The sequence below is a fragment of the Sminthopsis crassicaudata genome, chromosome 1 (assembly GCF_048593235.1).
Source record: "Sminthopsis crassicaudata isolate SCR6 chromosome 1, ASM4859323v1, whole genome shotgun sequence".
NCBI lineage: Eukaryota > Metazoa > Chordata > Mammalia > Dasyuromorphia > Dasyuridae > Sminthopsis > Sminthopsis crassicaudata.
In genome coordinates this window covers 585364381-585391824 of record NC_133617.1, presented here as the reverse complement: position 1 = coordinate 585391824, position 27444 = coordinate 585364381, and the positions used below count along the sequence as shown (strand labels likewise).

General features: G+C 32.7%; 1 protein-coding gene across 1 annotated transcript in view; it reads right to left on the bottom strand.

The window, feature by feature from the left end:
• Positions 1-3654: 3654 nt before the first annotated feature.
• Positions 3655-27444, bottom strand: part of JMY (junction mediating and regulatory protein, p53 cofactor) — a 70226-nt gene continuing 46436 nt past the window's right edge. The window contains 7 exon segments of the mRNA XM_074282346.1: positions 3655-4136; positions 5894-6491; positions 7585-7647; positions 7649-7681; positions 14789-14875; positions 24912-25099; positions 26549-26714. Of these exon segments, the coding sequence (XP_074138447.1) occupies positions 3829-4136; positions 5894-6491; positions 7585-7647; positions 7649-7681; positions 14789-14875; positions 24912-25099; positions 26549-26714 (1443 nt within the window). The 3' untranslated portion in view covers positions 3655-3828.

The following is a 27444-nucleotide window of genomic DNA, read 5'->3' as shown; positions in this document are numbered from 1 at the left end:
TAGCAGTCCTGACATAACTCACAGTAGATGTTCATCAATGCAACAGCATTCTTCTAAATTTAACTGGCCACTCTATTGATGTAAATGAAAAAAGTGCTTTTAAAAGAGCTGGAGGGCATCCTAGAGACATTCTCTTCATTATGATTATGTACATTGCACATCTAAAATTCACTTTGTTTAACCTCTATGTACTGGAATGGATAGAATCATCAAGATGACCTATAAAATGACTTCCCTTTTCACACACTGCACTAATGCAGTTTAGACTGCAGAATCAAACTGCTTACAAATTTTTCCCAAAGGAGTAGGAAGATAATCTTCAACTGTGGGCATTATTTTTCCTCTCAGTGGCTGTTAAGTCACCTGTTTTCAAAAACACAAAAACAACATCATGTTAAAAAAGATAACCTGTTAGAGGTAATGTTTTAACTGCAGAAACGTTGCATTTACTATTAGACATGGTCAGTGTAATGGATATTTTTGCTAAACTGTTCTTTGTTTAAAAGGTGGACTAAACTGATTTGGGAAAGAAATTATTTCCAGAAACCAGTGTGATAGAATTAAAACTTGCTTTTGAAGTATGGAATAGAGCTTTTTATGTGTGTCTGACTAAAGTCTCATTCACAGTCACTTCTCTGTAGGGCATGACTGGAGACCACAAAGACCTCAGATTTAGAATAGGGTCAGACCTTGGTAAAGGCTCATCTAAGCCACAGCCCCGTTTTACAGATGAGGAAACTCAAGACTGCAGGTTAATGGCTTGACCAAGAAGGCATGAATTTTAACAGTAAAGATTTAAACCCGCTTCTCTGACTCCAAGTCCAGTGCTCTTTCCACTCTACCACCCTGCCTCCTTGTGGACAGGTAGAGAAAGATACATTTTATAAAAATAAATCTGAAAACACATGATAAACATTTTTAAAACCTTATTAACACATTTAAATAAATTTTAATTTTTTTCCCCACATATAGCCCTGTTTGACAGGAATGACAAAATATATACACTGTCTTAAGTTTACTCATATAAGAATACTGGAACTAATTCATAACTCAGGCTTTAAGGACAGATCCAATATTCTATATGTAATAATGGTTTAAGGTCCCTGATTTGACTTTGGTTATTTAACAAGCCAAGGCTCCTAATGGTGCAGCAAGTTACATTTCTCTTAAGATGATAATTTACATTAAGTTATTTTTTGCATGTCTTAGCACTATCTTAGATTGTAAAGTCTTTGAGGAAAAGGATTTTCTCATTAATCTGTTTATTTTAAAGAGCCTAGGATAATATCTTGTACACAGCCAACACAAAACAGATTTTTTTTTTTCAGGGAGAAATTAAATGAAGTCAAGTTAAAGAACCTTTTATAAGTTTCTAAGCATGTGATATTTATATACATTTACATATATAGAATTGTCTAATAATTATTACTTTGAAATTCAATCTCTAAAAACAAACACCCAGACTATATAGCTTCATCATTCTTTCAAATACTATTAAACAAATAAGAAATATATAAATTTAATCATCTAAGTTACTTTAGGCATTTAGACCTGTACTTCCTTGTCCCAGTGGTACTGTTTTCCTTATTAACAAATTAACAAAAAGAAACTCAGTTATCAGCTACCTGAGATGCAACATGGTTAGTGGTAAACAACATGAAATCACAAGATCCACCTTGCAGCACCATTATGTGACCATGAGCATGTAACTGAACTTCTTAGCCCTTTTGTAAAACAGGAACACTACAGAGATATGTTTCTTGAGAGGTTCAAATAAGAATCTTTATATACTCAGTCAATAATTAAGGACATAGTTGACTAAAATTGCTTAAAATGACAAAGCTGGCAGAGAGGCCAAGAATATAGTAATAATCAGTTAATACAACTATCTTAAACATCTCTTTCTACTAAAAGCAAAAACAATTTCCTGACTTGCCTTGCCAAAAATTTCATTTTTTAGTGGAAGTAAAGGATAGTAAAACTATTCTGGAGCTAGAAGGGAAAGCTGTCAACCAGACAAGACATCATGTTATCTCAAAAGTTTCCAAAACAAAGACCCACTCTATAAGACTTTATCAATCTTTCCTTCTCATCATAGGAGATGGAATGCTGATAAAAATGTTAATGCCATGGCCTGAGAGTAAAAAGGCAAGTTCATTTAAGAGAAACATAAAAGTTCCTAAGGATTGAATTCTAAAGACAAAATCACAAATACTTCTAATGACAAAGAAAAGAAGATCTGAAAAAACAAACAAACAAACAAACAAACAAACAAACAACCTGAAGAGGTCTTTGTAAAAAGCAAAGATAAATGGAAAAGTGTCAAAATCCTATGAGAACAGTATCAGGAAAAGTAAAGAGCAGAAATGATGAGGGAAAATGGATAGCCGATGAATAGGATCACACACAGAAGAAACAAAATTAAGAATGAATTTTTGAAGATGATAGTATAAAAATGTTTCAAAGAACAAGGATGTATATATGTGAAAGGGCACTGGATTTTAAGAGTACTGGGATTTATATCTTATGATTTCAATAATTACATATGAAAGCTTAACTTCTCAAAATTTCAATGTCCTCATCCATAAAATGAGAGATTTGACCCTTTTAGTCCCAAAACCTTTCTTCTTTCTCAATCTGTGAAATGATGAGCCCAAGATAATAAAGAATTCAAACCCTAAATGTTAAGAATATCTAATTGTTCTAAATTAATTCAAATTGCTTGATAATAGTCCAATAGTCAATTAGAAATACTTAAAAGAACTTATTTTGCTAAGTTGCTACTGGTGATCATGGAAAATGGGGAAGATGCTTTTAGCTTTCCTCATCAAAATGATTAGAGAACTAAATGTGTTACATCTTCACTGTTATTATGGATCCCATTTGGGACTGGGAGTGTCTCTACTGGGGTGACCTAGAAGGCGGCTCTGTGCTTGGCCCTGTTCTGGTCAACAGTTCTAATCAAAGTTCTAAATAAAGACAAAGACATACCATCTATTAAATTTATGAATAAAAAGAGGCTAAAGAAAAAAGGTATTCCTATTTCAATGTTAAAAAACATATTAATAAGGCCAGGTAAAACGCATGGGGCTAACTCCCTTGTTTGGTATAATTTACAGTTCAACTCACAATAAGGTATGGCCTACTTTTCTTCACTTCCCTAACACTACCACCACCACCACCACCACCACCACCACCACCACCACCACCACCACCCAAAGAGAATTCACTAGTTGAATTTCTTAACATGTTTTCTATGGGTAATAATTAAGTAATTTATCATTGTGTGGAAAATGTAGAACCAACTATTATTGGCATTTTATTTCCATAACTTAGCAAAGATATACTATTGGAAAAGTGATTCCTTGGGAAGGTAATATTAAAAGTTAAGTGCAAATCAGAAAATCCTAATTTTTTTTCCTGTGATTTGAAATTATTTAGCCTGAGTAACTGTCAATTTCTTCAAGTCAAAAACACTGAAAAACAAAGAAAAAAAATCCAAAATAAAACATGTTCACATTTATAATGTGTTGTAAAAGTATGTTTCACTTTTATAAGGGATATTAATAAGGAGATAGTAGTACTGTAAGGATCATTCAACCTCTATGAGAAAGAGGTGCTTAACTATCTCAAACTTATTTCTCTGATCAACTGATTTGAGGAATGCATAAATGTAAAAAGTTTATTATTAATAACACAATGTGGTGAGCATGTGGTAAACAATATGAATAAACCAAATGATAACCCAACTTTATCTTAACTTCTGCCCCCAAATAGGAAAAAAAAAAATTAAAAATGCTTTTTGACAAAGATAGGACCATTTACATGTTAGTTTTCCCAATCTGTGCAAGGCAAACTCTCTTCTTCATCCTCAGATTCTGGTGATGCTTCTTTAATTCTTCGAAGTGCTTCATGAATGCTACGTGTTAGTGGGTCTGTATCAGGCAAAAGTGTGAAGGATTCTCTCAAAACTTCCTTCTGTACCTTCTTCAGTTTCACCCCTTTCCTTATCTGTGCCAAGATGTTATTACTATCATCTTCATCAGGAAAAGGAGGCAGAGTTCGTTGTTCAACCTTTTTCAGATGAAAACTACCACGTTTCAAAGAAGCCAGTACCTCATCCATTGGTGAGCTCACTTCAATAAACAAAAATCAAAACAGATAATAAGAATTTCTATAGAAATTCTATAATATTTTGTAATCACTAGAACAATAATAATTATTTTAAATAATAATTCTTTTTTCTAAATAATAATTCTAAAGAATAATAAGATAGTGAATAACTTAATATAATAATGAAAACAATAATAATTTAATAAGAGCAAAAATAGCACGACCATTTAGTTTATTCACACAATTTCTACTGAAATAACTTGCATAAGAAAAATATTAATTCTACTTTGGTTAGTTTATGCATTGTTATTTCCATATCTGGTTAAGTAAATAGGGAACTGTTGTCTTTAGTGACATAAAATGTGATTATGCCCTAATGGAGTTCAACACATTCCTAAGACAAAAGTTCACTTTCTTAAAAGGCTCTCTGAAGTTTACAAAAACCTTTTTCTCAAGAAAGCTTTAAGCTATGATGGATAGTATAAATAGTATCTAGAAAACTGAGGTTGAGAGAAGTTTAATGACTTGCCCAAGTGAGAGTTAGTGTGAGACCTAGGACTAAAATTCAAATCTTGTGATTTTAAGAACAACGTTCTTTTCAATATACCACTGATAATGACTTCTTTTTATAACTGCCTATAAATAGCTTTTTTTCCAGGTTGTCATTTTTGTCCCTAACTGGTTTAAGAATAACACACAATTGCTACCTATAGATTGAGCCTTCAGCTATAAAGAACCAAATTCTCTCTCCTTTTATTTATTTGTTGTTTGTTTACTTGCTGAGGCAATTGGTGTTAAATGACTTGCCTATGGTCACACAATTAGGAAGTGTTAAGTGTCTGAGGTCACATTTGAACTCAGGACTTCAGTGCAAATGCTCTATTATACCAACTAGGCACCCATTCTCTCTTCTTTTAACAAAGGACTGAAGACTCAGAGAAAAGATCACTCTTTAAAGTATAGACTTACTGCAGCTAAAGGTTAATCTGATTAGAGCTGTTTTAAAAATGTCCTTCTCAATTTTTCCCACAAGTGCAGTTGGCATTCTAGCCATATTTTGCAACTATGGACAAGGGACATCTAAAGGGAAAATGATTGGACACTGAAAATGTAAATGCTGGGGACAATAGTCTCATGGAAGCTAAGTATCAAATCCATATGTGATGTAATGAAAGGGAAAGTGAGATGAATAAAGGAGTGTAAAGCTGCTTTCTAAACCTGAAATATCCCTATAACTAGATCTGACTTGGTTACAAAATGAACAAAAAAATTACCTTTTGTTCAGCTTAGTGACAGATATACTTTAAGTTAGATAATTTACACATTCAATTCTAATCTAGATTTCTTATTGCATCTTCTCAAATGGTGTAAGCTTCTTATATTTTTGTATCTGTCCCATGATAGTTAATACACTGTAAACATTTCAAAAAACTTGCTAGTGGATGATTAAAGATATTTCAACTCTCATTCTTAAAAATCCATTATTTTCTCTGGTTACTATTCCTATCATCAGTTCTTACCAAACTTATCCTAAGTAAGATTTCTTCTTCTGGTGTTCATGCTCAGACTCTGTATCTTTGTTTTACTAAAATAACTATTTTTCATTTTCAAACTGCTTAAGAATCACTAATCCCTTTCATGAAAAGCAAGAGGAGAAAAATAGAGAACTGTTAATGACAGTAAGCAAAAATAAGTTTTATGAGGAGCTATGAAGTAAAAGTGCAAATAGTATGCATCATTCACTTGAAATAAAAGTTTAACTATAGTTTTTAAAAATTACCTCTTCTCCGCTGCAAACCTTCAGCAGTTTTTTTAAGCTTCTTCCTGGCACTGACCAGCTGATTGCTGTCAAAGAAATGTGCTGAAGGGGCACTGGCAGACTTTGGGATTCTTTTTTCTTCACCTTCCACTTTAGAAAGGCCTTTCTCCAGGGACTCTGTGGGACCATCCTTAGTAGTAGGTAGAGGGGGTGGTGGTGGTGGAGGTGGTGGGGGCGGTGGGGGCGGTGGAGGAGTTGGAGGAAGAGGTGGTGGGAGTGGGACAACAGTAACAGTACTTGGTGTCAGGTCATTATCAGTAAGAAGTGGAAGAGGTGCAACGAGAGGCAGTTCAGAGGTAACACCACTGGGAGGTAATGAAGTGGCTTCAAGTTGTGCTAATGAAGGCTCTTCAAGTTGTGCTAGTCTCTGGGGTTCCTTGGTTTGTAAAGATTGAAGCACCTCTTTTCCTTGTTCCCCCTCTTCGGTTTTCTCTTCTGTCCTTAGAGTTACTGGTAGGGACTGAGGCTGATCTACACTCACGGGGCTAGCAACACTTTTTCTCCTTGCATGAGCCAGCCGAAGTCGTGTTGACTTAAGTATGACTTGTCCAGGGTACCGCTAAAGTAAAACAATTAAACTAGTTAAATGTAAAAGAAAAATGCTTGCAGATAATTTTTATATTGATTTAAAATTGATGTTGTTATACTCTTTTCCTGCAAAATAAAGGCAGTTCTTTGCTGTTCTCGAGACAATCAGAATCTGGTACATATTACTAATGTATGCCACCACAAACTCCTTCATTAAGGCCTTATCTTACCACAAATCACAATGAGATTTTGGTTACTTGAGTTTGTTTACATAAATTTTCATTTTAAATAATTACCCACTTAAGATCAAACAAAAACATGAAAATATGAAGAATAAAATACAGAAGAAAAATGTTCCTTTATATTAGCTAACAGAGAGCAGCTAATTATTTTTAGCTCCATTAATATATTCTTTATATGATGATAACTTTAAAATGAAATAGTATGGCTTTTTTCTGGTTTTGTTTTTTAAAAGAAGTGGGTTTGGACGTAAAAAATTCTAATTACACTATAGTTTGCAGGATCCTTGCTCTACAAATAAGTTACTATTTTGTAATTTCATAGGAATGATTATAGTGGAATCTTTTTATATACCTTATTTATTACAAAGTACAAACCACTATAAGGTGACAGTCTAGGAAATCATTAAGAGTTTCTATTCAACCAACTACTTGCATGTTATTTCTTATAATGCAGTCCTGTAACACTAAGGCTCAAAAGAATATTTAAAACTGATAACTAAGTGATAAGGTTTTTAATTATCTTAATAGATTATGCCATAGCCATATTTTAGTGTGGCTAAAAAAGATGCACAAAATTAGTCTCTCTGGGACCCTAACCCATTGGTGAGTAACATTGGAATGTAAGTAACTTCCATATCTAAAAGGTCTTCAAGGAACTGAGGCTTATCAGAGTAGCCAGGTCATTTATATGCCTCCTGCTGGACTTGTTAGAAAGGGTAGAAGTAGAGCAATGGAAAAGTGGGAAACAAGAGGATTGAAGAATTGGCTGTAATAGTAAGACAAATATTAACTCTAAATCATGTAAAAAGAAATCCTAGGACTATGTGTACAAAATACTTTGCATTCTTTTAAGGAACTGTAAATGAATGTTTTTTATATTACCTGCTTAAATGTGCGAAGTCTATCTAGTGTCTTCTGTCTTTCTTGGCTAACCCAGGTGCTTTTTTCTTTCTTCTTCATCTTGTAACTTTTCTCTCTTCTATTAAAGAAACATAAAACATCAATTATAATACATACTTAGTCATATTTATCATTAGCAGCAAAACCAAAGGAAAAATTCTATCCCAGATGGGATTGCACACAAAGTGATTACTAAGCACTTTAAGCAAATATATTCTGCCAAGCCAAGTGTCCCTTTTAAATAACCAAAAAAAACAAACAAATGAACAACAACAACAACAAAAAAAACCTAGGATGGTAATTTAGGCAGTTTCTAAAAGTTTATACTTTTAATAAACTACCAACTTAATTCGTCAATTCAAGTGGAAGTCACCTCAAATACCTCTTTTTTAAAAAAGTAGCTTGCCATATGTGGTTTTTCTTCAGATTAACTATTACAGGTAGTTTAATAATGCTCACCAAAACTGAATATATCTGCAAATGATACTGCCAACTACATTGATAATAAGGTTGGTGCCAGAATAAATTTTTTTTAAAAGGATGATTTTTAGATAATTTTCCCCCCTAACCATTTAAAATTTTAGGCTTTACATATTTTATATACGTGTGTGTGTGTGTGTGTGTGTGTGTGTGTGTGTGTGTGTGTGTGTGTGTATGTGTAAATCTATTCAGATTACAGACTGAATACAGACTCTCAGATATGTGTAGTCATTTTCATTTTGTAGGAGATGGCTTCCTCTTTTGTATAAAGCAAAGGATGGAACAATATCAGTGATGTCAAACTCAAAACAAAAATGGCAGATATTAAATTGTATATAAGGATGTCCCTGTGAACTACAAAGTAATATGTATGATTTGTATTTTTGTTAAACTAGTTATTTTCCAATTAGACGTTAATCTGGTTCTGGCTGCACTCAGAAGTACTGTAGATTGTATTTGACATCTCTAGACTAGATGATCCCTAAAGTTCCTTTCAGTTCAGTTGCCAGGTTCTATATATTCTATTGATAGAATATCCCTGACATTTGCTCCTTTCTTTTCCTTGCCAATGCATCTGGCTTTTACCTGGGGTAATCTCATAACCTCATGGCTGGCCTCTCCTCCAATTCACCTTTTCTGACAAGGTAGGCATTAAGCTCCCCAATATGCAGCTCTGATCACACTGTTTCTCTGCTTTGCTTAAAAATTTTCAGCGATTCCCCAAATAATCTTCAATAATCAGCCCCCTGTAAAATTTGATTCTAAATAATCTTGCCACATACTACTCCCTTTTTCATGACCCATGTTCTAAACCTGCTTGCTTGCCTCTCTCATCCTGCCTATCTGCTTGACCCTCTAAACAGGGATCTAGATCTCCCCTGAAATAATTTATACTCCCCTTATATGATCCAATTTAAAGACCATTCAGTTCATAGCTTTCCCCAATCTTTCTTGTCTTCTATCCCCATCTCTTAAAATTTTCTCCTAGCACTTCTGCTTTATCTTGAATTAACTGATGTAAAAGGTGAAAGGTAGATCAAAAAAGAGCTCCTTTATGGAAAGAAGCAAGAGACTTATGCTTACTCCCTGTTGATCTTTCTTTGTAATCCTGCCAATATACTAGTACATTTGCACAAGAAAACTCTTAATGTTGGCTGAATTTAAATATTAACGGTTTGTATTTTTAATTTATATTTCATCCATGTCTTTCCTTCACAATGATATTAGAAGCTCAGTATGAAAGTCCATTTTATATCCAAATAATTACCAATAGTAGGCAATAATTTATTGAAAGAACGAATGAAAATTAAAAGGCAATGTAAGGCATAATTTTTTTAGAGTTTGTTTAGAGATTCCTAATCATCTGAGCCCAATCCCATTTTGTTTTCAAAAAGGAGACGCAACTTCCTTTCTCAAATACATAGAAAACTGAATCAATTTTGTAGAAATAGTCATTCTTCAATTGACAAATGGTCAAAAGATATGAATAAGCAGTGGTCAGATAAAATAACCAAAGCTATTTATAAGCATGTGAAAAAATGCTTTACATCATTACTACTAGAGAAATGCAAATCAGAACAACTCTACACATCAGCTAATAAACCAGAAAAGGGAAATTATAAATGTTGGAGGGGATATGGAGAAATTGAGACACTAATGTACTTCCGCTGAAATTGTATATTGACTTGTTCATTACGCAGAGCAATTCAGAACTATGTCCAAAGGACTATAAAACCAAGCATGCCTCTGAACAAGCAATACCACTACTATATCTATATACCAAAGAGATTTAAAAAATAATAATAAAAAGGAAAGAGAGCTATATGTATAAAAATATTGATAAATGATGGTAAAGAATTGAAAACTGAGGAGATATCCATCAGTTGGGAAATGGCTGAACAAGTTATATATGATCGTGATGGAATAACATTTTGCTAACCTAGATGAAATGATGCAAAGTGAAATAAGCAGATCTAGAACAATGTACACAGTAACAGCAATATTGTAGGATGATCAACTATGAGTGACTTAGCTATTCTAAGCAACACAAAGATCCAAGATAATTCTGAAGGTTGCATGATGAAAAATTTTCTATATCTCCAGAGAAACAATTGATGGAAGCTGAACACAGACTGAATGAACTATGTTTTCTTTACTTTTTTTTTCCTGTTTTCCTTCACAACATGACTCCCATAGAAATGTTTTTCATGGTTATACATATATAACCTATATCAAATTGTGTCTTCTTAATGAGGTGGGGGAAGGAGAAAGAGAGAGAGCATTTAGAAGTCAAAACTTGAAAAAGTTAAAAAAATTTTTACATGTAATTGGAAAAAAAGTAAAATGCTAAAATTTAAAAATAGACACTTGATATGAATATGTATATTTGACGTGGCAATACAGTACATTAAATTTTCTTATTACCCAATAAACAAAACTACCATAAGTTTTGACATATACATTAAAGAAACTTTGTATTTCACAACTCTATTCTTGAATCTTTTCTCCCGTTTTTCACTGAACAAGTAATAAAAGAGACAAAGGAAAGATCAACATTAGTGATCCAGTGTTTCAACTGGCCTCCCCCTATATATCCTCCCAACTATATTCTTACTTATGGCTTCATCCAAGCAAGAATTACAGAACAAAACCTTTTCCTGCCACTTTTTGCAAAGTTTTAAATTTAAATTCTGGGTGCATTTAGCAAGTTTCATATCTATTAGTTATGGATGATAAAATTACACTTGCCTTTAATAATTACTTCAAGTCTAAGAGAAAATTAGGATATAGAAATTAGCTTTTTAAAAACTCTTTAAGTACTAAATATAAGAGGACTAGGAAAAGAATAAAGCTATGGACAAATGAAAACATTAATGTACTAAAATTAATAGGGGCAGCTAGGGTGGGACAATGGTTATAGTATACTTAACACTTCCTAGCTGTATGACTCTGGGCAAGTCTCAGCAAAAAAATAAAATAAAATAAAATAAACCAAACCTGAAATTCTATTTGGCAGATTACCCATTTATATAACATGGCACTGTGTTTTATTACCCTAAACTTCCCTTATAATGTTGTGTGTGTGTGTGAAACTAATGATGTTAATAAGCATCAAATTATCATAGCAGCAATACTTTAATTTTTCACGACGAATAAACTAATAATTTAGCTGAAACTTAAATAAATGTAATATTGGGAGTACTTTTTTGCAATCTATTAATTTTTTAAAATCCCCCAATTTTACTTATATTAGAAACACAATTATAAAAATTCGTTAAGAATAAATGTGAAGGCTTTGGCATAAATTATGCCTCAGATAATACAAACAAAATGAAGAGCAATAGTCATACTACCCAATAAAGGACATAGCAAACATAAAAACACCAGGCAGGGAAAATTACATTATGTTTAAAGACATTACAATGGAACAATATCAATATTAAACATATTTGCACTGGTAAGTATAACTATAGTAGACGGTTAGGTTTTTAATTTTTATGTTTTTATAATTTTATAATATAATTTAAAATTATAATTTTAAAAAGCTTTTTATTTTCAAAACATATGCACGGATAGTTTGACAACATTGACTCTTACATAACCATGTTTCAGATTTTCTCCTCCTTCCCCCCACCCCCTCCTAATGGGGAGATTTTAAAAATAGTGTTTCAAATAAATGGTAAAATTTATTTAATACATAAAAAAAAACCTATCTGCTTTATATCCAAAATGCATGTAGATGGCTAATGAAATAAATAGAAAAAATATAAAATTCAGAAAGAAGGATTAGTACTTTAGTTTATAGGACTAGAGGCTAAAATGATAAATGTATGAGAAAAGCAGAAAAAAAACAAAAACATAAAAGATTCAAGGAGGAAAGGATCATTAACTGCTTGGGAGAGGGAGGAAGGGGATAATTAGATACCTTGGATTTCATGGAGAAGGCAAAACTGGACTGAGCAAAATGAGAAGGATTTTAATATGCAGTGATTGGATATGTGGTATTATGTCTATGCCAAGCATGAAGAAATGACAAAAGCAAAAATAAAGAACAGATAATTACTGGAAAACAAAATATACTCATTTTGCCTGGAATATACAATGAATGAAGAGGGACACCATGACATAAGGCTGAAAAGTTGGTAAAAAGCAACTTGTGAAAGACCTTAAATGTGAGTCCTAGGTGACACATTTTCAAATGTAGCTAAATCATATGGTTCATAAAAATACCTTCTAAAAATAAAGATAAAGAATCTTTCTTAAAGCTATTGGAAAAGTGTATTTCTTGCCACTATTAAGAATTTTTCAGCGGTAGCAGTAGCAACACTCAAGAATTTTGGTCATGGTGACTCATGAAACAAACCAATACATATTTGCCATGAATTCTGTGTAGCCCCATTCTAAGACTGGAGTGACAAAGGCAAAGAGGCCAAAAAGATTAACAAAGTTACTATACAAGATATAAGATTTAAACATGAACTTGATTACTGTTCTAAATACAAGATCTTTGTTCTGTGATCAACCAGTAGACACAATACTGAAAGAACTGTAGTGTATCAAAATCAGGCATGCTAATTAACAAATTAAAGTCTTAAGAGAAAAGGATATTACAAGTAACTGGAAGGATGGATCCACAGATCCTTTTTGGAAACACAAATAATGAAGGGATTTCTTTTTTAATCATGTATTAAGGTATTATTTCATATAGTATTTGGATATCTTGTATTATAATGTTTCTGGAAAAAGTATAAATTAGCTTAATTATGACAATATGTCCATTAAATGAGAATGACTATAAAAACTTTGGTATGTGAATGTAATAGAATATTACCATAAGAAACAATGAATATGAAGAATTTAAGAGAATAATTATCTAGATGAACTGATAAAAAATATACAGAACTAGGAAAATATAAACAACAATGTAAATAAAAGAACAATAAAAATGAGTACTGGCCCCAAGAACAATTGAGAAAATGTACCTTTCCCTTTTTCCTGGAGAAATAATCCTTTCTCATTTCCTAAGAAAAATCAATAATTTTAGAAATTGATTTTAGTTGAATGAAAGTCTAAAAAGCCAGATTGCAGAGAGTTTAGAGCAGACTGAAAGAGAGGTGGAGGCACAAATTATGGCTTTCCTTCTCAAAGAATTTAGCCATGAAGGGGAGATAACTAATCAACAGGATTGGTAAGATCAAATAAAGGTTTTTTAATAGATGAAGGACTGCAGTCAAAAGGGAAGGAACAAGCTGAAGATAAGGGTTATTAAGAGTGATAGTGGGGATAATAGCGGGGGGGGGGGGGGGGGGAGGCGGGGGGGGGGGGGAGAGTAAAGTACTGAAGAAGTCAGGAGGCAAGGGATCTAGGACCATATAGAGGTGTAGGGAATTTGCCTTGGTAAACCCATGCTACCTACCTTTTTACCATCAAACAGAGTAAAGGCCAATTGCTGAAAACTCCCTCTTTCTCTATCTACCTTTTATCAACTTGTTTTTCCACTCTCCAAAGCAGTTCTTCCAAACCTTTTCATCCTTCCTCAAACCTCTTATGGCTACCTCAACCCAATTATCCCAGCTGGTAACCTTGTCTACTATTTTACAGAAAAAATTGAGATCACTAGTCCAAGAGCTCCCTTTTTCTTCTCATTCCTTCTATTATGATCTCCTTCAATCCTCTCTCACAAAGAAGGTGGCTAACCCCTCTATCTGCAAAACTGCTCCCTGCCCCCATCCCAAGCTTCCATACTCTCTCATTTCTCTTTACTTTTTCCCCGACTGATGGCTGATGAACCAAGCCTTGTTTCCTCATCCTCAAAAAAATCCTTTTTTGATCCTTCTATCCCCATGATTATTCCTTTGTGGCTCAACACCTGAAGAAGGTCATCTACAATAGATACTGCCACTTCTTCTCCATCACAATTCTTCCCTCCAAAGTTATTCAACATCTCTTAGTTGTCAAATCCAATTGCCTTTTCTCTATCCTTGCCTTTTTTGACCTCTGCACCCTTTGACAACATTAATCACTTTTTCCTCCTAGAGACTCTCTCTTAGCTCTAGATTTTCAGGATACTACTTTTTCCTGGCTCTTATCTTACCTATGTGACATCTCTTTCTTAATCTCCTTTGTTGGGTATTCATCCAAGTCACCCACACCCATAAAGATGAAAAAGTTTTATTTGTGGGTGGTGGCTATTTTGGAATGAATTTAACAGATGATAACAACAACAATAATAATATGTATATATACACATATATATTTTATAATAGTACACATATTCATGTAATTATATCATTTATCCTTTCAACTATGGTATTTCTGCCCTTTTTATATTAATTAATTAAAAGCTATGTATTTATAAAGACTCTTAATTTTCAAGAGCAGAGACAATAAAAGTAGTGGATAGAGCTGGTCTTAGTCAGGTCCCTTTGGTATCCCAGTAATCCATGAACACTAATTAGGTCAGAGCAATTGTATATCTGCACTGCATCTGTAAAATGAGAATTTACTTATACTAATTAAATCATAGGTCTGCCCCAAAAGAGAATTATCAAAACACATATGTTAAGTGCGAAAAATATTAGAGGTGTGTTAGGGAAATAGGGAGAAGTAAAATGGTTTACTAAAGTCAGTTTTCTAAGAAATCAAATTAATTTGAATATGTAGCATTAACTATTAAACAGATCAATCACCAAGTACCCAAACTCACTAGTTGTACTGAATGATGTGTCCTGTATTCATCTTCACTCCGAAGGCGTTGCTGGAATTTTTCACTGTGCTTTGCAATACAGATTTCCTATAAGAAGAAAAAATGTGCATAAATACAAACCAAACTAATTTAACAACTGATAGTAGAATTTAACTTTAATCATGAAATCTTCTGATTCCATTCATTTACCACAATCTAAGCAGGTAAGAGCAAAATTCCTATTCATTCCCACATTCATTTACCACAGTCTAAGCAGATAAGAGTAAAATTCCTATTAGGTCAATTTCAAGATCTGCTTATGTGAAATTTCTCCAAAGACCCAAATGAAGGAATTGGTTTTATCATAACTAGGATAATATTAATAAATACACACCCACACACCTCTAAAGGAGAATAGAAGAAAAAACAATGGATTTGAAATTAGAAGCTCTAGGTTTAAGGTCATGCTACTTACCAAATACATGGACATGGACAAGTTACTGTCCTTCCTAAATCTGTTTCCTCATCCTCACACTACAAGTAATAATGCTTTATGAAAATTTGTTAAATGAAGGCAAGAAAATTTGAAGGATGAGGTACTAAGAAGCTCTCACCAACCCTTCTAGCTTTCCTTTACTTATACCCACCCAGAGGCCTAGGAGAAGGGAAGTTGTGTGATACAATGACACATACTTCTTGAATAATTCAGTGCATCAGTTATCTCACTGATATGGGTATTCCTTTAATCTCGGCAAACTCTGCCCAACTAAGTGATTATTTTCCATTTCTTTTCAAGAATCCTCTACAAAGGATAGATACTTCATGGGCAGCAGAGACAGCCCTTTTCATCAGCCCACTTCCTTTTTAAATCCATAGGTGAGATTATAGATTTTGAGTTAGAAGAAACCTCAATGAGACTATGCCATTTCTTTTCATCATTAGTAATACATGGTACCCTACTAATATCTACCTCAAGCCAGTTCCTCTGATGCTCCTCTGTTGTTTCTTGTAAAATGGGGTATTTCATGATTTGCTGCCATTTAGCATTGCCAGAAGTGTACTGCCACTAAAGTGATGGGGTTTTCTGTTTTATTGAGACATGGGTGCTGATGGACTACATCTCATTTACGAGGCTCAGCAGTATTTTAGTACTTGATGCAATCAGCACAATGTCTAAGATCATGCTATTATGTTCAGACTACCTCTCCTTTTGAATTCTACAATACACATGGATATAGAAATACATACACACACCTTCATGCCTGGTTTCATACTGATAATCAGTACCTATGTCTTGAACAAACAGTGCAGACTGACAGTAAAGCTAACTTAGAATTGAATAGATTGTAAAATTATGTAGCCCTCTCAGAAAACTTAGGCTTCTAGATAAAACAGAAAACCCCAAGACATTTGCAGAGATTAAGGGAAGGTGCTATAAACACATATCTTGTGTTTATTTATATAGCAAAACAATCCTCCAATAAGACATCTCCCTTAAAGTATATGTCACATTTATCTCAAGATTATCTGATACAATTAACAATATAAACAGTATATGATCATAAAGGTTTGTGATTTTTTCATTAAAAATTTTTCCCCCCAGAAAATCGTGTGGTCTGCTATTGAATATGGTTTGCTACAGTTTATATGTTCCCATTTTCATATGTTTATCAAGAATGCCCTTTATATATATATATATATATCTATATCTATATAGATATAGATATATATATAGATATATATATAGATATAGATAATTCTCAAAGATCTTGTAGGACTGAAAGAGTAGGTGTATAGCTTTAGTTATTAATTAGTTATTATTAATGTCTTTTTGCCTATTTAATTTTGGTAAAATTTCATACTGTGTTTTAGTATTCTATTTTGCTTATCTTAAAAATTGAGACTTCAATGCTTTCAAAATTGTGTCACTTCTAGGCAGGCAACACTCCAATAAATAGTCCAAAGGGGAATAATAATTTTTTAAAAGTTTATGCAGCACTTTTAGGATTTACAAAGAACTTAACATGTTTTATCTTATTCAATTCACACAACAATCTTATGAGGCAGGTGCTATTAGCCCAATTTTACCTATGAGAAAACTAAGGCAAACAGAGATTAAGTAATGTGCCCAGGGTCAGACAGTTAATAATCCTGAGACAGAATTTTTACTCAGACCTTCCAAAATCCAGGTACAGCATTCTAACCACTATAGCAATTATATCTTTATTTCTTCTTATTCTCTTCCTACAGAATTATCAAACTTGGGACTCACAAAATTCCTGAGTGCAACTGAGTAAGATCAAAATATAATAGGCTAATGTTTAACAAAGACGTAAAAATATAATACAACATAGATAATATTAATTTGTGGTTTTCTAAAAAAAAAAAAAAAAAAAAAAATATGGCCTACAGGGTTCTGTGTCCAGTTGAGTTTGACACTCTTTCACTATACCATAGTACCTAAACAATTCACTAAAGAAGGACCACAAATGAGTGATAACCATGTTTTAAGAAAAAAAAAAATGTTCTAAGTCACTATGAAAGAATGCAATTTAAAACTAATCTGAGGCTTTGTCTTCACACCCAACAAACTGGGAAAGATGAACAGAAGTAGAAAAAGATCACTGTTGAATGAGCTGTTAGAAGTTAGGCACAATTACACATAGTGGTGAAGCTGTTATATGATCATCTCTGAAAAGCAATTCAGAATTGTACTTTTTAAAAAAGTAACTAAACTATTTCTTTTGATATAAAGATTCCATTATTAGTTATATACCAAAGACAAAGACAAAGTCAAACACAAAAAAGAAAGAACCTATATACACCAAAATATGTGGTGACAAAGTAATGAAAATAAAGTGGAAACTCTTCAATTGGATTATGGATGAAAAAACTACGGTCTATGAATGTAATGAAGTATTACTGTAACATTTCTTGTTATGATTTAAGAAATAAGGACTATGAAGAATTCAGAGAAACATAAGGACACATACATAGAATTTAATAACAAAAAATAAAAAGAACACTAAAATCAAATAATATTATACAATAAATATTGTATAACTGTAAGAGTCTGGAAAAAAAGATAAACAGCTTTTTTCCCTTATACTATTTCATGCAGAATGTTTTATATGCTATGATTCATGCATGCTTCGTTGGTTGATTTTAACTGCTATTTTTGTTATTAAGAAAGGCTTTTAGATCCTCAATCTATATACTATCCAATAGATCAATAAAACTGACTGAAGTTGCAGATAATTGATGATTGATTAATCAACATTTATTAAACACCTATTATGTGCCAGACACTGTGCTAAGAATTGGGGATAAAAAAAGGAGACAAAGGATAGTTTCTGCCCCCAAAGAGAACATGATTTAGTGAGGTAAACAATATGCTAACAAATATATACAAAGTAAAATGAACAGGGGAAGAAGGAGGGAAACATTCACCAGAGGGAAGGCACTAGAGAATACAGAGAAATTAGGGAGAGTTTCCTGTATGAAATGGGATTTTAGTTGGGACTTAAGAGAAAGCCAGAAAGGTCAATGGTTAAGAGCAGAGAAGGGAGAACATTCCAGGCATGAGGAACAGTCAAGACAGAGGAATGTCTTATTCGTGAAAGTCAGCAAGCCACTGTCAATAATCAAAGACTACATGACAGGAAATAAAAGTGTAAGAATACTGAAAAGGTAGGGAGGGCTGATTAAAGGCCAGATAGAGCATTTTGTATTTGATACTTGAAGGAGGGAGCCACTGAAATTTATTGGGTAGTTGGTGACATAATTAGACCTATGTTTTAAGAAAATCACTTTGATTTTGGTTGAACAGAGGCTAAGTTGGAATGGAGAGAAACTTGAGGCAGGCAAACCTACCAGCAGCCTATGATAGTAGTCCTGTTATGAGGTGATGAAAATCTGTACCAGACTCAAGGGGCCTATTTGGAAGATGTTGCAAAGGTAGGAATTGGGGAGATAGTAGCAGAAGGCATCTGAGTGATAGGAGATGAATAAGAAGCTTATAACAAAGGGTCTCAGTTTTTTCCTGCAAAATTAGGAGGCCATTTCTAAAATATATAGAGAACTGATTCAAATTTATAAGAAGAAAAGTCATTCTCCAACCGATAAATGATCAAAAGATACCAACAAGCAAATTTCAGACCATCAAATTTAAAACCATCTAAAGCCATATAAAAAATACTCTAGATTACTATTGTTTGGAGAAATACAAATTAAAACAACTTTTAAGGTACCATTTTCACACCTATCAGAGTGGCTAAAATGACAGGAAAAAATGCTAAACATTTGAAGGTATGTGGGAAAACTAGGACACTAAACCAATGCAATCACTCTGGAAAGCAATTTGGAACCATGAACAAAGAGCTATAAAACTATGTATACCCTCTGATCCAGCAGTGCCATTACTAGATCAATATCTCAAAGAGATGATAAGTGAAAAGGACCCACATGTACAAAAATGCTTGTTACCAGCTTTTTGTGGTGGCATGGTATTGGAAATTGAAGGTATGAATATTAATTGGGGAATGTCTGAAATGGAATACTCTGTTCTATGATGCTAAAACCAGGTGAACATTAAACACAGTAACAACTAAATTATGTGATGATAAACCATGACAGACTTAGCTCTCAACAATTACAGAGATCCAAGACAATTCAAATAGATTTGTGATGGAAAATCTGTCTGCATGCAGAGAAAGAACTATGGAGACTGAATAAAGATCAAAGCATACTATTACATTTTTTTCTTTGTTGTCATTTTCCATTTTCTGATTTTTCTTCCACAACATGACAAATATGAAAATATGTTAATACTATTATACATATATAACCAACATTAGATTGAATTGGGAAGGGGGGAGAAAGGAGAAAAATTTGGAACTCAAAATCTCACAAAAATGAAAGTAAAAATTATCTTTACATGTAATCAGAAAAAATAAAATACTATTAAATGTGGAAAAAATTAAGTTAAGAGGCAAATTTTCAGTTGAGAGCAAGGTAGGAGATCTATGGAAGACTGAGAAGGAATGAAGAAGTCTGGAAGAGCCATTGTGGAGAGTAAGATGATGAATGGATAAAGGAAGATAATTGCCTAGCAGCAATTAAGGGCCTGTGTGATATTGTGGAAATTTGTGATGAATCCAGTAAGAATGGTTGTTTGATTTTCTCCATCTTTGTTCAGATGCATGTGTGAAGGACTGAAAGTGATGAATGGTGGGAGAATTCCAAGGTTGAAGCATGGTTGGAAGTAAGTGATAATGTGATTTGATAAGGGAGCCAGATTTTCAAGAGAGGAAGATACTGTAGAGTTGAACTGGTTCATATTTCTCCTGAGTTCTAGTCACATATTACCAATTGCTTCCTGTATATTTTATATTAAATATCCTACAGGCACCTCAAATTCAACATGCCTAAAGTCAGAATTCTGTGAGGTTGCTCTTCAGTACTGCAAATAGCTTTCTAATTTGTTTCCCTTTCCCAGGTCTTGCCCACTACTATCTACCTCAAGCAAGTTTGATTCCATTAAAATTTCTCTATCATTATTAGGATTAACTCTTTAAGGCTTGAGCCCAGCTTATTTTTTCAGCATTTTTTCACATTATCCATTCCCATCCCCTTTTATCAGTTCTAATCTTCAGTCAAGCTAGTTTTCTAATACTTCTTCATACATGACATTTCACCCTCCCTTCTCGACCACGTTTTTATAATAACTGCCCAACATGCCTGGAATTTTCAATAGATTAATGTCTACCTTCTATATGAGGCTTTCTCCCCCCCAAAAAAATAATTATTAATACCTTTATAGTATGTACAATTGTTTTTTCCAACAGGACATAAATTCCTTGAGGGCAAGGACTCTTCATTTTTGCCTTTATGTCCTCATTTCCTAGCAAAGACTATTATGCCTGACACACAGTAGGAATTTAAAAAACAAAATAATTGTTAATAAAATTTTTTTGGTAGTGGCCTTTTTGCTTATGAGCACAGCTGCTCTTGCTGGCAATAAACTTCAAACATTACTACTAAAGAGCAAACATTATCAAGAATAGTGGAAACTACTTTCTAACATGATCCTTAAGAATCTAGACCTATTATATTGTAACACATGTAAAATGTATGGGATTACCTGCCATGGGGGGGAGGGAGTGGAGGGAGGGAGGGGATAATTTGGAAAAATGAATAAAAATTAAAAAAAAAAAAAAAAAAAAAGAATCTAGACCTATAATGATGTAAAATTACCCATGCATATATCTTGTTAATAAAAGGCTATAATTAAAAAAAAAAAAAAAAGAATCTAGACCTACCTCTAGGCCATAAATTTTGTGGGGATACAAACAACTGCTCCATCAAAATCTACATATCTACATTTACAATTCTATCAGCCAAATATGCCTGCTTATGAGCAGACATATGACGAGACAAGAAATTGTTTAAAATCCCATTTTTCCAGATGAACCATTTAAATCATGCCAGAAATAAAATGTTCCTTCTGTGTACTGGCCACTCTCAAATCTGTGATATATTACTTTTTTAAACAAAAAAAGAGGTTACAAATCTACTCTTTGGATTGACATACGGTATGTTAAGGTAAATATTTCTAACTTGTTTCTTTCACAGTATCTTAAGTCAAGCTGATTCAACTAAATTCTTACTAAATAAAAGCCACTGAATTGATAACATAGGATACTTGCCAAGTACTTTGCCAATGGATACTATGTGTTAATAGATCTGTTACCTTTTTTTTTTTTTTTTTTTTTTTTTTTTTTTTGGAGTAGCAAATGATTACAGGAGATTGGGAAAGTATACAGCCTGGAGAAGATGATTACAAAAAAGCATTAGAGCTTGACAATCAGATAAAAGGATGAGAAAAGAGTCACTAAAAAGGAAGACAATTACTAAAGAAAAAGACAAAAATACTTCTTTTGATAATGATGGTCTTAAAAATCACTTATTAAAAATTGTTTATGTTTTAACTCACTACACAATCAAATGAATAGGGAAGTAGGAATAAAGTCCAAATCTATCACATAGTAGGAACCATCACTAGCAATACTATATAAGTTTGGCACAAGAAACAATGCACAAAATTGTGTATCCTTAGAAATTTAACCCTTATTAATGATACTCAAGGATTATCTTTAGCCATCCTTAAGTATCATTAATAAGGTTGTATTTTTACTACAGGTTAAATTTTAGGCTGACTTCCAATATACATGTGATATATACACATATTTTAATACTAGCTCTGAATAATGAGAAGAGAAGAATATAATGCTATGCTAATAAACAACTTATCACAGATGTTTTGAAGGTACTATAATACTGCCAAATCATCAGAGTGCGTGTGTGTGTGTGTGTGTGCGTGTATGTGAATTTTCCTCTATCTGATTTAGCCAATATCATTTTGCGATAAAAACACTCTACTGGACATGGGCAAAAAACTAGTCTACATGTTAATTATAAAATCAATTTATTTTCAACTAAGACAGAAGTTTTCAGTAGAATAGAAGCCCCTATAGAGCACAATGATTTTCTGGTTAGTGGTGGTGGTATTTGTATACACCTAGCAAAAGTTTTAAGAATTTTATAAGGACCTAATTTCATTTGTATCATTAACTAGCAGTATGATTTTAGGAAATTACTCAATCTGTTTATAGCCTAACCTTCACTGGATAATGGGTTTTTAAAATATCTATTCAACCTACCTCATAAGGTATATATAATTTATAAGAGGAAAAACATTCAAAACCAGAACTACACAAATGTAAAGGACTGTGAGTTGTTGTCATATGTAAACGGGTGCTTTTACAATATCTGGAATCAGTTTCATGTAGCTTAAACATCTTTTCCACCAAAAGCATCTAAAATATATCCTACCAAATCATTTTTTCCATATATAATATGAAAACCATTTCCAAATTCTAATAGTATTCATCTGCATATGTATAAGTAGATGACATTCATATCTACCTATAGTGTATACAATAATGATTTGAGGTCTTTTTGAGCCAAGGTTAGTGGGAGTACTATAGTTTTTTGAAACTGCATAGCATGAAAAATGTTGGGGCACCTACTTTGAAGAAAGTCAGTCACAGTGCCAGTAGGCAGTGCCTTTTTTTTTTTTTTTTTTTTGGTGAATGAGGCTTACAAAAAGAGAACAAGATTCAAAGAACTCAATAAACTTGATCCCAGATTTGTAAAACATTGAAAAGAATGCTTGTGATTCTCCATCTTCTTAAGGAAGTAAGGAAGAAGAAAGAAAGAAGGGGAAGAAGGAAAGCCTGATAATATGTACTTTGAAAAAAAATACTACTGAGAGAGTCAGGAGGCAGAATTAATAGGCATCTCAGAATGAGATTTGGCATTTAAGATCCTTAACAGCATTTTTGTCTATTTAAATCTAGTACCTATCAAACACGAAGTTCTAAATTACTGCTGGAAGAAACCAAATTAATAATTTTCAGAGCATATGACAAAAAGATCATATGCTCTAATCTAGTTTTGGCTCCAGAGAACCATAACAAGTTAAACATGACCGCTAATATTGTACTGCACTTATAGAATTTACATCTATAGATAAGGATGAGTCAAGAAAAAAGGTTGTTTTGTTTTTAATATTCAATAATACTTATATAAATTTCTTTTTATATAGGATCATGGTATAAGTCATCTAATCAAATCTTTCATTTTACAAATAGAAGGCTATATGATAGACCAAAGCTCATATGCATAGAGGCCTTATCTAGTTTGTAAAAAAAAAAATAAAAAATGAGAATATTATTTTGTGTCATTGTTGGTTTTCATTCATATTTGATAATTTTTCTTGTGGTTGTTTCAAATTCCACAAAATGGATATCTTTCCTTTATAAAATAAATAAAAATGTTCAATTTTCAACACAAGTATTTCAATTCAAGTATTTTTATCATAAGAAAAAAGAAGAGAAATGAAAGGTGTATAAAAATTCATTTTCTAACATGAATAAGTTATTGAAGTGATACAAGGAACAAAAGAACCTAAAGAACACAAATACACACACACACACACACACACACACACACACACACACACACACACACACACAAAATAGAGCAACATATATATATATATTATAAACACAGTAAAGAAGGCTACAAGTGTTATCTCTTGGAGTAGGGTTAAGAATAAATAACATGTTATATAAATATGTTCTCATTTATAATCATTCTTATGAAAATGTTTAAATGTTCACATTGTCAGTTAAAATAAAAATAAAATTAAAATTCACTTCCTTTTTTAAAAGGTTAAGTGATTATGTGATGATCAATTAACTGATGAACTTGGCTCTTTTCAACAATGAAGTGATTTTTCAAGGCAATTCCGGGAGACTTGTCATGGAAAATGACATCCACATTCAGAAAGAGAACTATGAAGATTGACTGTGAATCAAAACATAGTATTTTCATCTTTTTGTTGTTTTTCTCGATTTTTTTTCCTGTTCAACATGACAAATGGGGAAATACCTGTAGAAGAATTGCAGACATTTAACATCTGTTATCACATTGCTTACTCTCTTGCAAAATTTGGAAAACAAAGTTTTGCAAAGGTGAATGTTAAAAACTATCTTTGCATGCATTTGGAAAAAAAAAAAAGTTAAGTGAATTCACAAATCAGATCACTGAATTAAGATCAGTATCCTCTGAGGAAAGGTGAGGGTGGATGGAAATGGGATGGAACAAAAAGGGGGCAGGGGTAGAAAACGAGGACCTAACTGGATAGAAGAAACATTCTAGATAGATAGAAGAAAATATTCAGGAGAATATTCTTAAGAATATATAAACTAGTCTGTGACAGGTTAATAGGCACATGCCACTTAACTGATTCAAATTTAAGCAGAGTCTGCTGGCAAATATGAAATTATTCTCATTTTTCTTTTTTCCCTTTGGAAGTGGGGAGAGTCTACAAAGAACTAAATTTATTAATTGTTCTATCAAGCTAGGTAATAAAAAGAGATCACAGCTTCAAGAATTCAATCTTTTAGAATATTTCTTTATAAATCTATTATAATTTTCAGTGTGTGGCTATGGAAAAAATAATGGTTAAAAGAGGAATTTTAAATCATGTTATACATATGAGGAAAATTTTAAAAACCTTTTTATTTCTGAGGTAGGCTTTCTTGGCTGAAACTCGCCCACGCCTTGCTTCCAATTGCCGAGCTTTCTGCTGAAGTTTCTGCAGCTCTTCTCTCTGCAGATGTAGAGATGCTGCCATCTCTTCCTTTTCAAGCATTGCCTCCATGCTTTCATAAGTGTCATAATACACTACTTCATCTCTCTTTTCTGTTATGAAAAGTCAATAAAGTGGAGAAAAAACACATTAATTTGGATCCTTACTAATTTACTTTGCCAGGGGAGGGGAAATGAGGAGGGAGGAAAAGAGATATGTGGTTAAGATTCTGAAGAATAAAGATGATCAATCATCTATGAAATACTCTTCACCTGTGTATGTAATGTCCTAATTATAACAGAGCCTTTATTAGCCATTATAATGAGGCCTCAAGATAGTAATATTTCTATCACTGATTAGTCCTAGTTAGTTTGGGGGCTTTACTTAGAAATTTAAAAAAAAACAAAACCTGTAAGAATTCATAATTCAGACTCTTGTTATTCAATTAATACATAATTAATTCTATCAGGCCTTTCCCCCATTCTTTATTATTAATCAGTGGGGGAAAAAAAAACCCCAAAACTTTCTAGTTTTAATCAAGCCTAAATTTAAGTTAAAACAAGGAAAAAATGTAGAATTCTCTTAAGATTTTATAAAATATAATTCCACAACTCTTTATTTAATTCATAATCCCACACTCCACTGCTACAATTTAAGTTAATTTCTTTTGTTTACATACATAACTATATTCCTAACTCTGAAAACATCAAGCTGAACATTTTTACAACTTTCTAACTCAGGTGTTCTGTTATTTTGTGTCATGGATCCTAAGATGACAATAGGGTAAAGCCTATAGATCCCTTTCCAAAATAATGCTTTTAAATACATACAAAATACAGTTAATAGCTGGGCTTTTCCCCCATAGCTCACAGAACCCAAATGAAGAATTCTTGTTTTGCATAGATATTTTCCTGATTCTTTAAAATTAATGTCGGGGTCACCATTCCTATTAAGAATTACCAAATTTCAACTTTAAGGAATTATAGTCAGCTACATTGGGCATATGCTTAGACCATCAAAAAATTTTTTTTTCCATTTTTTTCAAAATCAATCAATACAAATTTCTTATAATTAATGACCTTAAAAAAAATCTGAACTTTAGACACACCCAATTTCTATATGCATACTAAATGAAAAAGGATTATAAATGAAGTTGTGAATCTCTAATGGACAACTTGATTTTTCTTTTCTTGTAGGTTATACTTCATGTGTATTGGTAATTGTTGTACTGCTTGTCTGTATTTCCTACTTATCTTCCTTTTGGTCTCTTCTATGTAAAATGTTTTAAATATTCAAAATTTTCAAGTCATAAAATCTGATGTAATTAGAAAAAAATTAGAGACTACATATACATTCATTAAGTAAAAAGTTTCTATTTTCTATTCTTCGGTAATTAATGTTGCTACATTCTTAAAAAAAATACCTGCTTTGAACCATTAAGGGAAAAACTTAAACAACCACTCTGATCCTCTAATAGAAATGCAACTTTTGTTTACATTTAAATCCTGCTCCTACCCCCCAATACTTACAGTTTAACAGGAGAAAATGTCTATTATATATACCTGATACAAGTCTCTTGATGCTTTCAAGTTGGGCTGTTAGCAGTAACTCCTCACATTTCAAGATCTCAAACTGTACTTCATACAACTGAAGCTGCAGATCATAATAATCTGCTTCTAACTGATCCAAAAGGGCAATAGCTTCTGTGCCGCCTTGCAAACTCTGCATCTGGATAGAAAAAAAGAAAAATTGCTGTGGCATGTCAAAGTGTAAATTTTTCATCAGAAAATGACAAATATTAGAATAATATGGCAAAGCAAAGAAAGTATCTATATGAGAACTTATTCTGAAAGAATCTCGAAAGATACTAAAGAACCTTAAATGTTTTTTGGTGGCTGGAACTATGAGAGATATGGGCATAGTGTCAGTTCCACTGCTACTATCTATCCACAGACTGCTGAACCCCTTACTCTGCGCACAGAATATTCAATCACAGATAAAAAAAAAAAAAAACTGGTGCAGACGGTTAAATTGGCTGAGCAATATGACATGGCAGCTTGCATGAAATCTGTGAGCAAAGGAGTTGAATGATCCAGTGAAGAGGGCAATAATTTCTTTGTTGCTTACAAAAATGTAGCAGAAACCTAGAGATGTTGTCTTGGAGGACTGTTTCAAGTACTGAGGAAAACATGGAAAGTGCTAAAGATAGCAGATGGTTCATGAGTACAGAGAAAACCAAATTAAGAGATATCTACAATGAAGTTCTGCCTCTCATGGAAAAGTTCTTAATTCCTAACCCTTCACAAAAAAAAAAAAAAAAAAAAAAAAAAAAAAAAAAAAAAAAAAAAAAAAAAAAAAAAAAAAAAAAAGAGCAAAGTCTTCTGTTTGAAAATTAAAGGAGATTACTGCCATTATTTGGCTGAAGTTACTACTGGTGATTAGAAGAAAGGATGAGGGA